Genomic DNA, 14,126 nt, shown 5'->3' on the forward strand with positions numbered 1-14,126 from the left:
GGCAATTTCAATGGTGAAAATGACAGTAAAAAATATATCAAAATAAAAGAGAATCTGTAAAACAAAAGGGAATGGGTATAGGGAGAAGGAAGGTATGTGAGTGAACACTGTAAAACTAAATTACAATATAAAGTCAAAATGAATAGCTATGTTAAGGACCTGTATTGGTGGAGTGACTGTAATTTTTTAGTGAAGGCAACGATCAAGCTATAAGCAGGACATTTAAATAACAGTTTTCTTTGTTCACTCTTTTGTCATGTGTGCATTCATGAGAAAGCAAAGTACTATTTCTGTCAAATGGCAGATATTTGGGGTATATCATAAATTCCTGGCCAAAAATATTAAATATACTTGATCTCTGGTGGAAAATATATCCTTCCTTCCTTCCTTCCTTCCTTCCTAAAAACTATTATATGTATTTAACTCTGTTTTATTATCAAGGGAAACAAAGTCACATTTTGAAAGCCAAGCTTCCTAAGACTTATTGGATGATCCTATGTTGTTATAAAACCACACCTAAGCTAAGATTTATTTTTTATTTTTTTTTAAAGGGGTCCTAAGTATAGCTATCACTGAAATCAGTGAGATTTACTCTGGCGTTACCACAATTAAGGTTAGGCTGCAAAGTGCAGTGTGGCCCTATCTGATCCTCAAATAGGGATAGATTTGATTATATGTAAACAAAATACCAAAGTAGATCTTGGTTAGCTATTCAATGATCTGTTCCCTGAACGTTGTTCACTATAATGTCAAATATACAATGTTGTGTTCCTTTTAACTTTATAATTAGTCTGATTAAACTTCGCAGGTTTAGTGTCTCTGAGGGAAGCACAGAAACTCATCATTTCACAAATGAAAAGCTGATTGGATGGAACATATTTAAAGATATGTGAAGTTGTTAAACAAGGCCGGAATGAAAGGGGTTTTGACCCAATTGATCTTTCTTCCTAGCTTTTAAGCTTTATAGGCAAAATTCTATGTTGGCACAATTAAACATGACCGGATTAATGCTCAGTTTAGCATAGCACAATGCAGTTTTGGAGCTATTGTGTTGAGTTCACAACAATAGTTCTTAATTACTCTATTTAAAAAGGATTGCAAGTGGCCCTATTTTTGTGAATTCAGTAAATGTACAATAAATAAATTTAATAGCTGGTCAATATAATTTGTACATCATTACAAAATTTAAACAATACAGGTCAAGACACTGCAATTTGAATTACTCTTACGCAGTGCCTATGAATTTAGAAATACTTCAAAACAACACTAAAAAGACCTAACATAATATATGATCATACAAGGTTTGCAGCTGAATAGAAATTATTATAAAACATCAGCAAAAACTAAATCTCACTTACTGGCTGATAACCAGATGTCTATTCTGTTTTAAATCATATTAAAATCAAAATAAATCCCCATTTGATGATAAGAGAATGTTTGAAGAACTGGCCACACTGTTGAAGAATTTGGAAAATATCACATTAGAGTACAGATTTGGTGAGAATATTAAAGAAATATTATCCAAATTCTGCTATGGAATCTATTTCATGTATTGTGTTTTCCCGAAAATAAGACCTACCACGAAAATAAGACCTAGCTTGATTTTAACACATGCATCTAATATAAGCACTACCCCCAAAATAAGCCTTAGTTTTGGGGTGAGGTGCACTCGTAAAAATCAAGCTAAGGCGGGAGTGGGGGGTGGAGCTGCCTCACGTGCCCCACACCCACTTACCTTAGGACTGCTGCAGCTGCTGCCTGTGTTGTTCTGCAGCCGCTTGTGGCCGCACGACATGTGGCGCATCATGCCAGTGCTGCCGTTCACATTAGGACACCATGTGGCTCATCGCACTGATTGTGCCAGTGTTGCCGCTCATAGCACAAGGCCGTGTGGCTCAACACGCTGGTGCTGCCACTTGCGGCAGGAGGCTGCGTAGTGTGTGCGTGAGTGGTGGAACCAGTGTGATGGGCCATGCGGCCTCTTGCCGCGAGAGGTGGCACCGGCGTGATGAGCCACGTGGCCTCCTGCCACAAGCGGCATCTGTGATGCACCATGTGCCATGAAGCCACAAAAGAATTCAAGCAGTGGTGCGACAGATGTCAGGGCATGGGAGGCCTGGCTGCAGCGATCCTAAGTTAAGCAGGTACGTCTCGCCCCAAAATTAGGGTAGGGCTTATAATAGGCTTATAATAGGCACACGCGTAAAAATCAAGCTAGGTCTTATTTTCGGGATAGGTCTTATTTTCGGGGAAACACAATAATGAATTAATTAATTTGTACATGTATGTATATGAACCACCACATACATTTTTACCTGTTGATATCACCTTGCAGAAACAGTGCAATTCAGTATTCTGGCAGTAGGTAAAAATAGGAATGAAGAAAGCATTGTATATTGGGAAATTAAGAGAATCTGGACTAGAGCCAAATTCTGCATCTTGAGTCCTCCTGTGCTAATACTGAGCAGAGATTTTTCTCTTTTGAGCTCTGAGTGACTATTGATGCATGCATAGAACTTTCAAGCTTCCTATTGATTTTAATGTAGAGATCAGCTGCCTCCTATTTCTAGAGACTTTTACATAGCATAAAAATATTGGTAGGTTTTAATTTACAAACTTGATTCAATTGACAAGATAAATAGATATCATGTGCAACTTTTAAATTTCAAGATTCTTTAGAGCAGTGTTTCTGAACCTCAGCATCTTTAAGATGTGTGGACTTAAGTCCCAGCATTCACCCCACCAGCCTGAAGAAACACAGCTTTAAAGGAATATCTCTTCATGGAAGTAAATTGCAAATTATGCTTAAAATCTTGCCCCTTGTTTTTATGCATGTTTCTTCTGTAAATTCAGTCCCACTGAGTTCAATTATGTTTGTTCTGAAGTAAATGAAAATAGAATTGCAGGCTTAAATGCTCCCAATTATCAAGTTATTTTATGTATGATTACACCTGTAATTTCTGCTATGTAAATATTGAGATTAGCCCATTAAATTATATTTTTGTCATGTGATTCAAAATACCTTGATAATGCAGCATAGTTTTGCTTTTTACAACCCATTTAGATACACTTGACACAGACTTCTTGTTACAGTGAATATAATTTTACAAAGAGAATCATCAGTAGCTAATTTCCCTGGATTTTTCTTACTCTAAACAGACTGGGTGAAATTTGCCCTTTTCTGGATGGTATGTTAAATTAAGTACGTGTGTTTCTGAAAGAAGAACATTATAAAGACCAGGGAGGAGACTGGAAATAGTGATGATTTCTTGTTATCTAAATGATACTTTTGAAAATATTTCCACTTATATTTCTTTTTTCATTTTCAACACAGATCAAACTCTGAAACAAAGATTCTGGTTTAAATACTTCTGAAACTGCCGGATATAGCAGAAGTGAATATACTGCTCATTTACAATTCTTCATACCCAAAATATAGTAAAAGTAACAACTCTCTTGAAGGGAGCTAGACTACTGAACTTTGTAGTGGCTTGCCCTTGTCTTCTTCTGGTGTATGTTTTTGACTATTATTATCTCCCATCCAAGTATGAACTTAGTCTGACCTTGCATAGATTTTGAGATCAGTCAAACCTGTTGCCATCTGCTGTGGCTCTAGAATGTTTTAGCTTCCTTTAAAAAAAAAAAAACACCATGTTTTTGGGATGCACAGCTGCAGAGAATGGTTTAGACCAGTATTTCCCAAATGTGGCAACTTTAAGATTTGTGGACTTCAACTCCCAACATTTCCAGCCAGGGAACTTACATCCACGTATCTTAAAATTAGTAAGATTCAGAAACATGATTTAGATAACATCTGTTCAAGCACATCTATATTAAATCACATCTGAATGCAGGATAATATGTTTAACATACAGGATGCCCCAGTTCAATCCTTGGCATTTCTAAATCTGGCTGTAAAAACATCTGCTTGACAATTTACAGAGTGAAATTTTGAGGTAAAAACACTGGTGATCTGTTTCAGTACAAGAAAGCTTCCTACTTTGGACTGAAAAATAGTTTGCAATGTAATCATATGTAAGTCTACTTGAAGTTAATCTCATTGATTTCAGTGAGAGTTACCCTTGGTAGGTATGTTTAAATGACAAATGTAATGACCATTCTTTTTTCTAGGGATCCACTGCAAATATCGTTTTATTGGAAGGGTAATGGATCCTTAGCAGTCTTTTTGAGGCTAATTCTTCAGAAAGCCCACTTTATTGCTCTCATTTGTTTATTTATATATATTTGACCAGATAAATTTTGCTGACGTAAAACTCTTAGTTCCAAATATAAAAATATAACAACTACTTAATTTAATATGAATTCTAGATTAATTTACGCAAAATTATGTATGTGTGTTATAAGGTAGTCCTCGACTTACAACCGCAATTGACCCCAAAATTTCTGTTACTAAGCAAGACATTTGTGAATTTTGTCCCAGTTTACGACCTTTCTTGCCACAGTTGTTAAGTGAATTACTGCAGTTGTTAAGTAACCCAGTTGTTAAGGTCTCCCCATTAACTTTGCATGTCAGAAGGTCACAAATATGAATCAGCAGCCAAGCATTTGAATTTTCGTCACATGACCATGGGGATGCTGCAATGGTCGTAAGTGTGAAAAATGGTCATAAGTCACTCTTTTCAGTGCTGTTGTAACTTTAAACGGTCACTAAATTCACTGTTGCTAGTCGAGGACTACATGTACTGACTGGTAGCTCTTTCTCTTTAGGCACTAATTTAGAACTTGGTAAGCCTTAGTCATCTGGCTTCTGAACCTCATTCTGAATAATTTGCAGAGAAGTGAAAAGATGGAAGGCATACTTGATTTCTAACTGAGTAATGCCGAACTGGGTCCTCAGCTGCCAAAGAGATGCTGCTGAGCAAGATGAAAAAGAGGATCAGGTTGGTGAAAATGTTATTATTAACGATGCGATGGCAGTGGACCCGAAATCTGAAAAGAAAAAAAGAGAAAGAGATGAGAGACATAGCCTTATTCATCAGATATTATAGAGATCGATGTTTTATTTCAACCCTTCAATTTCTTAAGCTTATTTGTATGTCAGATGCCAACAGAAACAGAACATTTGACCATATGACCATCAGCAATCTGAAGTGAAACAGCCCGGTCACAGATTTGCCACTTCACTGAAAGTATCAGGACAAATAAATCACAAACAGATTTCTACTTATGACTTCCAACCTTCTGCAGGGAATAAAAGATGAAATAATGATTGTGACTTATGATATCCGTGGTTTTAAACATATTTTGGCATTGTAAATCTGAGCAGAGGGACTTTTGTTACTGAACTCACCCAAGTCATATGGGTGTCTAACTGAAGATCCAAGTAAAATGCTTCAAATAAATCAATACAGTTATTTTTAAAAAGAAAATAAAACTGTTATGGGGGAGGGGAGAGAGAGAGAATACTGTACTGTTTTTTTCAATAGAGTGAGAAGTTTTGTAATTCCCTAGGTCAGGGGTAGGCAACCTTGGCTCTTTTATGACTCGTGGACTTCAACTCCCAGAATTCCTGAGCCAGAATGGCTCAGCTTGGAAACCTTTCCCTTTCTCCTCAGCATGGCTGGCTCAGGAATTCTGGGAGTTGAAGTCCATGAGTCATAAAAGAGCCAAGGTTGCCTACCCCTGACCTAGGTAAAGGTAGTCGATTGTGATAATAGCCTTAAGATTTTGTTGTGAATGAATGTAGAATGATAACTGCAAAAACATTTAAATTTTGCTTCTAATCCCCCCCATCTCTTATTTCTACTCTTCTCATATCTATATCAAACCATTCTGCTCAGAATACAAGGAAGATTTTTATGGCTTGGAGATAAGGCCGCCCTTCCCTTTATGCCATCAAGGCCAGTAGGGGCTTTCATGGCAGCAAGTTGGCTCTTGGGCTAGATAAGAGCAGAGCTCTTATTCATCCATCCCTGATATAAACCAGGAAGCTTTTTTTTTTCACAGAGCAATTCTATCTTGACTGTTTGTCTTTTCCATTTTCCATCTAGAATGTATTTGTCTCTGTTCTGTCCCAGCCTCCGCAAAAACTGCTCAACCGCTTACACTCAAGGAAAAACCCCTTTGCATGGGACAAGGCAGGACTTGATAAGATAAACCCCTTTTATTTTGACACAGCTTTTACGGAAGAAAACCCCAATTAGTCCTTTAGCTGTTGAAACGAACAAGATTCAGTCTCTGAGTTCTCAGCTGGAATGCTCATTTAAATCACTCAAACACACAAAAATCCGACAAATCTGGTTAAATATCCAAGAATCCTGAGGCAAGAAACCCAACGACAGAAGCACAAAGCCGTAGCATGAACGGTTGCCTTCGGCAACCAGCCCCTCCCATGCCTCTCCTCTTTATAGTCCAGCCAGGGCGTGGCTTCTTAGAGTCTTTTACTTTTCCTGGAGAGCCGCCCCACCGCCCTCCGCTGTCCTGCACGCCTTTCCACCCTGCGCATCCGTGCATCTGGAACAGGCCCAGCTGCTCCTCGTCTTCACTCCGCCCCCAACCCAGCTGTCTCTCTGCCTGAGTGTGAGGAGATGGGCCCAGTATCACATCTAGCTCTGAGTCTTCGTGCTCTTCAGAGCCTTCCACAGACTCCGATGTGACCCCAGGCAACCCTTCTCCCTCATCCGACTCATCTGACTCGGCTGCCGGATCTGCTGGCAGGCGAGGACTCACAACAGTCTCTTATAACGTTCTTGAAGATGAGTGACAATAGTATACATTTTCCTATATCATAGAATTATCCACTGATTAAGACCTGCATTCAACTAGACCAGGGGTAGTCAACCTTGGCTCTTTTATGACTCGTGGACTACAACTCCCAGAATTCCTGAGCCAGCTCAGCTGGGATGGCTCAGGAATTCTGGGAGTTGTAGTCCACGAGTCATAAAAGAGCCAAGGTTGACTACCCCTGAACTAGACAGACTACAAAACATGCAACTTCCCACACTTTCTTAAAAGCATATCGAGACTGTTTTCATGATGGCACAAGGTCATACAAGAAACAACATACTTGTTGCTGGGACTGAAAACGAAAAAAGCACTGGCTTCCGGCATTGGCACTGCTTTCTCCTTAAGGTGCAGTTCAGACATAGGGCGAGGACGAGGCCCAACAGGCATCTCCGGTTCTTCTTCGTCCTCCTCTCCTAAAAGGTAAGGATCTTCATTTTTAGAATTAGTCATCATAAATAGCCTATGGATTTACCACATAAAGACATATCTGATTGTATATCTGCCTTAAAAGTAAAAAGTACTCCAATCTACCCCAAACTGGGGCTCACTAGTAACATATCTGCTTGTATAACACAAGTACCACTCCAGCATTCTGGACAGTGTGAACCATGTTGGCTAGATGTCCATGGAATCTCTATAATTCAGGTCATGGTTATCCCTAAGGTGCTTTTCAAAAGGCAACTGGACTTTCTTGATTTTTTTTCCCTTGAAAATGTTTCACTTCTCATCCAAGAAGCTTCTTCAGTTCTCAGAACTGCAAAAAGATGAAAAGCGAAATGTTTTCAAAGGAAAAAAACAAGAAAGTCCAGTTGCCTTTTGAAAAGCATGCTTGGGACATGTTGGCTAGGAATACTGGAAGTTGAAGACGGTCAGGGAAGAATGATTTGTTCTCCATCTTGGGCTGATTTGAAATTCTCCTGCCAAAATTATGAAAGGTCTTTCCCCCTTAATTTGAGAGGTCAGAGGAGGCTATGTTTCAACTTTGATAGAATGAAAGATCCTAACTTCTGTGTTTAAGATTGGAGTCTGAGGGAGTATGTACTTTATCTATGTACACTTGATCCTGAACAACTGTGTAACTCCTAGCAGAAAAGGAGAGTGATGCAAAAATCAAACTCTAGCTAAAGCCTTGCCAATTCTTTGTATGTGGAAATTAATTTCTTGGCAGGTCAGGTTAGACCAAGAAAATAGAGACAGAGACCAATGGAGAGCTCTTATTCAAATGGATGAGGATCTGTGCTAGACTTTCCAAACAGTGCAAGGCTAAGTAAATCTTACCAGACTATTGGATGTACTGTACAGTCTCATATCTATTCACATGGTTCCAAATAATGCAAATACACACCCACATCCAGAATTAAATGCAACTTGCACACTTATTTATTTCTAAAATTCAGTTAATCAACTCAATTATTTCTCATAGCAGCTAATGTACCTGTCACAGTAGACGACAAACATTATATAAAATCAACCATTAGTTGAAATATTTAACTCAAAATCAAACATTTCTGATAAGCAGACTCATTTTTAAAAATGTCAAACTTCAACAAACAAGGGAACTTTTTAACATTGTGTGTAGTGAATGGGGACAACATACTCCAGAAGTTCAGATACAAATAATTAATCATTAAAAATTAAATCTGCCAATCTAGGGCACAGAATGGCAAAGCCAGGGAACTGGGCAATCAATCAGAAGCAAGAAGAGAGGCAATATCTCTCTCCAGTTCCATCCTGGCTTAAGCAAGAAATATGCCTCAACCTGGGAAGTGGTTGAAGAAGTACAAGGAATTAGACCTCTAGAAAAAGGCTAAGTAGTTGTAAATTAGAATCTTATATTCATGGGTTTGTTGGATGCAGAGATATGTCTCTATATTCTTACTCCTATTTTCAAATCTGTATGAGCAATCACCTATGTCTGCTTCTGAAATCCATACAGATACTTACTATGGTTCATTTAACGATGGTTTGAAGTTACGATGGCTCAAAAAAAAGAGATTTATGACTCGTCCTTGAAGGTACAACTGTCACACCACCCTTGCAGTCATGTGATTGCAATTCAGGCCCTTGGCAACAGGCTTACATTTACAAAGATTGTAGCATCTTGCAGTTACATGACCAAAATGCAGCAGAGTAAGCAGTTACTTGTGTTTCTGTGCAGCACATGTTACATCTTTGCTGCAAGAGCTGCATTGGTTACCAGTTTGGTCTAGTGGTTAAGGTAAGAAAATGGGAGACTGTGAGTTCAAGTCCCGCCTTAGCTCAACCCACCTCATAGGGTTTTTGTTGTGGGGAAAACAGGAAGAAGAAGGTATATTCGATATGTTCATTGCCTTGAGTTGTTGTAAAAACAGTAAGGGCAATCAATTATTCAGTCAACGAACATAGACAAACAAGCTAATAGTAAACAATAGCCTAATCAAGGAACCACCAAGGTCACTCACACAGACACTGACAGGACAAGCCATTAGTTATATGTTATACCTGCATAGCAATGCATGGGAAAAAAATGACTGAAATTCAGTCACATACTTTCAGTTGCCATTTTGTGTTATTTTATCCTTCCCCGAGGATGTGTCTGGTCATTCCAGAAAATGGACAAGACAATGAATTACCTGGTGTCTCTGCAGTAGGATAGGGATTTTTTTCTTCATTTTCATTCGGCTGATATTCATCTGTGTTGCTCTGGGCAAAAGAGAAAACAGCCATTCTTTAGTTGTGCATATTCATTAATTCATAAAAACAGTCATCTCAAAGCAAGGTGGATATTGGAAAGCAGCAAACCTTATTAGAAGGTGGAGATTCTCCATCAGCTGTAATTGATTTCAGCTCAATTTTTTCCTCCTTTGTCTCTGCCTCCATAGCTGGCTTCTCGGGCTCGTGTTTCTTCTCAGGACTGGCAGTCCTACCAATTTAGCAGACACACACACAAAAAATCAGCTAATGAATTGCCAATACTGACTTCCTTGAGTAGCGGATAGCCCAATAGACAAGCCCAAGAATATTTCCTTATCTTCATAAACATTTGCTCCTCTTAGAAACAAGTAATATTAATAATCATGTGCCTACCAGACTTTCAAAACACCTGGCATCCTGAAATAATCTAGCAAGTTAATAGAAGGAAAGTTCATCATCTGCTTTCCAACCAGTGGTCCTAATTAAATGATGGTGAACAAAATGTCCAACATTCGGAAAATGCCTAACTTGATTCTGCTAGTATGTCAGTCAGTCAGTCAGTCAGTCAGTCAGTCAGTCAGTCAGTCAGTCAGTCAGTCAGTCAGTCAGTCAGTCAGTCAGTCACTCACTCACTCACTCACTCACTCACTCACTCACTCACTCACTCACTCACCTCAAAGAAAAGATGGAAAATTCTCTCCCCCCCCACCAAATCTAGGCCATACTGAACAGTGGCACTCAGCAGAAGCGCTGAGCCTGGCCCTGAAGTTGAAGACTTCAGTCCTAATGCCACCACTGCCATTCAAAAGGCCACTCGGTGAGTTTTAGGGAATGGAGCAATTTCACCTGTGGCCCAGCACTCCCCAGGATCTGCCATGTGCCGCTTACTTTCAGGCTGGGTTCTCTGTCTCTTGAGAGGCCTCGGCAGCCTACCCAAAGCTGCTGTTGCTTGAACCATTTGGAGAATGTTCCTTTACGGTCTCCGAAAACCTCACGAAAGGATGCCTCATTCTTGTGTGATTTTCAGAGACTCTGGAGGCTGTGCAGGAGTACAGCTCTCTTGTACAACTTCCAGAGGCCATGCAAGAGCGCCCTCCATTCTCACATAGCCTCCACAACCTCTAAAAAAATCACACAAGAATGAATGTGCTTTGGAGAATAGTTCTCATGTGTGGGTGAGCACTAGCATTTCACCCAAAATATTGTGGCATGTCACCTTTATATGCATGTCATAGTTCGCCATCACTGTCCTATCAGTTGTACTTTGTTTGGGAGCTACTTTTTCCCCAAATTATTTGTACAGGATCTTCAGCCTGCAGTGAAAATAACCTTTTTCCTTCATTTTTTTTTTTTAAAAAATATTTTAGTTTCCAAGCTGCCAATCCTGCTTCAGGCTGTGCAAAAGCTACTTAAAATTTCAACAGACACCCAGGGTATGTAGATATTCCACCTTTTCTGATCTTTATTGTTCAAGCCAAAAGAGCTCCCATGTATTGGCATTGAAAGATGAAGTGCTTAAGCAGGTATTTTGCAATTTGTATGGCTGGCTTCCTGGATTAAACCAAATCCTGTTGGTGAAAGATGCTTCGTTTTCTCCAGAATATCTTTTACTTTATAACTTTAGCCAGAAGGAGCATGGTGGCTCTCACGGTTAGGACGCTGGGTTGGAGGTTAGCAAGCCTGTGTTTGTGACTCGAGTGCTGCTTGGGGCAGAGTGAGCTCTCGTCCTTCGCTCCAGCTCCTGCTGGGGACATGAAAGGAGCCCCCAACTGAGCGTCCCCTCAGGCAACAGTGATGTCGCCGGCTAATCTTTTCAGTCAGGAAGCGCCTGGGTGCTTCTGACACAAGTGCAAAAAACCATAGGTAGAAATATTGTACCTAACAAAGCATAAGAAGCTCTTGTTCCGGACATGTTTTTACTCTCCGGCAAAAAAAATGCTAATATTTTTAATGCCAAAATAGACAAAAGTTTACCTTGCTAGTTTTTTCCTTTCTTTTTCCTCTTCCTCCTCCTTTTGAGCAGATGTTAGGCTTTCAGCATCAGCAAGATTGTCAACAGCAATGGCCAAGAAGACATTCAGCAAGATATCTATTTGCATATTGTTTAAAGAAAATATCGGTGAATATCTATGAAGCACAATCCTGTGAAATGGTATTTAAAATGTCCCACATGTGATATGCAACATAAAGATAAGCATTCAAATTCATATTAATAATTTTAAGGGTAAAAGCATAAATTATTTCACATACTTCACCAAGAATAGCAGACACAGCAGTGTTTCCCAATGCACAAAAAAAATGTTCATCAAGAATAAACGTTTAAGTAAAAGTTAGCATCCTTAGATCCAAATTACCACACATGAAGATTACACAACTGAAAAAAGAGAGGGAATTTGGCTAATTTCAGATAGTCAGTACTAGGAATATGCCTTCGCTATAGTTTTACATACATACATACATACATACATACATACATACATACATACATACATACATACATTAGGTCCTGTGCAGAACACATTGGGTAGCAAGTGACTGCCAGCAGTTTCAATCATTTGCAGCATCTTCTGATTCATCTCAAGATATATTAATAATCTTAAGATCTTTCTTTAGTGTTTGGTGCCAACTTTTCCAAGTCTGGCCTTGTTTCCTCTTCCCTCCAGGAGACATCCAACGTAGTGCAATTTTGGAATAAGTAATATATGGTCAACAAGCCACATTCGACATTCATTGACAGTTCTCAATAGGTGTTCTAAATCTGATCTTTGTAGTACCTTCTCATTAGTGATGTGGTCACGATGTGAAACATGGAGTATTTTTTTCTCAAGCTGCGTTGTTGCAAAACATTTAACTGTTTAATCATCTTGGTTGTACACTTCCATGTTTCACAAGCATATATTACAGTTGATATGACAACACTCTTTAGGAGTTTTGTCTTTGTGGTAATACTTATGGCTGCTGTAGAGCCTTGAAACATGGCTGCTGCCATTCCAATTTGATAGTTAATGTCCTTATCTGTACCTCCATCGATAGACATGTTACCAAAATAAGTAAATTGTTGGACTTGTTCTATAGCCTGGCCATAGACTGTTATAGGCATATTACCCTGAGAACTTCCGACTTGCATAAACATGGTCTTCTCAAAATTTATACGTAAGACAATCTTTTTGGCCTCATTATCTAAACTGATGGTCATTTCTTGCAAGCACCCCTTTTTTCACCAAGCAATGCAATGTCATCCGCAAAATCTAAATCTGTTAAATGAGGTATTGTCCATGGGATGCCAAAACTAGGGTTATCCATCGCTCTATGCATACCAAAGTCCATGGAGAGAAGCAAGAATGGCGATCGCATATATCTCTGTTTTACTCCTGTATCAATATTAAAGAAGTCTGTGTTGCCAGATTCCATTCGTACACAGCAGCTAGAGTTATAATACAGGTTCTTAAAGATATTGATAAAAGATTGAGGAATACAATAGGACTTTACAATATTCCATAGTGATTCTCGATGAATAGACCCTTTTTGAAATCAATAAAATTACCATTGGCTTCTGGTATTTTTATAGTTTTGAAATGCATTATTTAAAAATGTACTCAAAATGTGGTCCTTACATAATACCGTGAGTAGAATTAAGATTCGCCCAGTCCTGTTTCAAACTACCTGTGTTTCATTGGATCCTGTAATGCAGAATTGTCTGCCTTTCCATTACTAAAAGCATAAAACCTCTCTTTGATGAAGGGATAGGCAGCTGTTAATAGTGGAAGCAGTTTTGCTAGGAATGGAAATAGCATCTGGGAGTTTCAAGATCTTGAGCAGGAAACTGAAGCAAAGTGCATTGTTAAAAGTCAATTAATCAATTAACTTCATAGCCTTGATCACAAAGTTAGCTTCACCTAGTCTGGCACTGACTTAATCATAGCATATGGGAAAAATGGAACCATAGCTCCATTCTAGTAGGAAGGAGCTATCAAGTGATCAGGTCAAATTCATACACATGCCAAATGCTTATTTTAAGATCATGTGTTTTAAAAAAGTATGTATGTGTGAATAGAGATCGATATAATGAGGAAGTATATCCCAAAGCACATTTAAAAGCCATTAAAATATGGGTTATTGTGCATATTTTTAAAAATTGAATATTAATAGGAATATGAGCTAGAATGATTAAATGCAATAAACCTGACTCAGAACAAGATTAATAAAACATATGCAAAGGGTCCCTGTTCTAGCACCTATTGTCTAAAGAAAGAATGAATATTCTCTTGCCTGAAATCCTGGAGAAACAGTAAACTAGGATGGACCAATGGTCTGATTCAATACGAACTCCCTTCTGGTGACCCTATGGATTTGATGATGGGCTTGAAAATCTATGCCCAACAAATGTACAGGTCTGAAATTTATCCAAGGAACTTTTGTTCTTCTTGTGATTTTCTATCCATTTTCCCACTTGAAGAAGAACAAACCAGCAAACCAACCCTCTCTACTCTGAGATGGGTTCAAGTTGAAATCCAACAGATAGTGGCTCTTTTTCTTTCTGTTTGCTAAGCACTGATGTTTTTAATTCCCTAATCCAGAAGGAGCAATAGTTGAGCTAGCAGGAGATGGCAGAGAGGAAGAAGAGTGGCAGGATGTAGTCTCAGTAAGTAAAGACCATTTTATCATATATGAGTCCCAACTGGTGCTTAACCGTATCAGTTGCTGAT

At 38.9% G+C, this 14,126-nt stretch overlaps 1 protein-coding gene across 1 annotated transcript in view; it reads right to left on the reverse strand.

Annotated features, from left to right (window-relative positions):
- Nucleotides 1-14,126, reverse strand: part of CACNA1C (calcium voltage-gated channel subunit alpha1 C) — a 182,976-nt gene that overhangs the window by 97,559 nt on the left and 71,291 nt on the right. Inside the window, exons 11-15 of the mRNA XM_015816939.1 lie at nt 11,395-11,509; nt 9,529-9,649; nt 9,360-9,429; nt 7,028-7,160; nt 4,821-4,950 (exon numbers count right to left, since the gene is read on the reverse strand). Of these exons, the coding sequence (XP_015672425.1) occupies nt 4,821-4,950; nt 7,028-7,160; nt 9,360-9,429; nt 9,529-9,649; nt 11,395-11,509 (569 nt within the window). The remainder of the gene's footprint in view (nt 1-4,820; nt 4,951-7,027; nt 7,161-9,359; nt 9,430-9,528; nt 9,650-11,394; nt 11,510-14,126) is intronic.

Source organism: Protobothrops mucrosquamatus, unplaced genomic scaffold, assembly GCF_001527695.2.
Source record: "Protobothrops mucrosquamatus isolate PMUCROS unplaced genomic scaffold, P.Mucros_1.0 scaffold532, whole genome shotgun sequence".
Lineage (NCBI taxonomy): Eukaryota > Metazoa > Chordata > Lepidosauria > Squamata > Viperidae > Protobothrops > Protobothrops mucrosquamatus.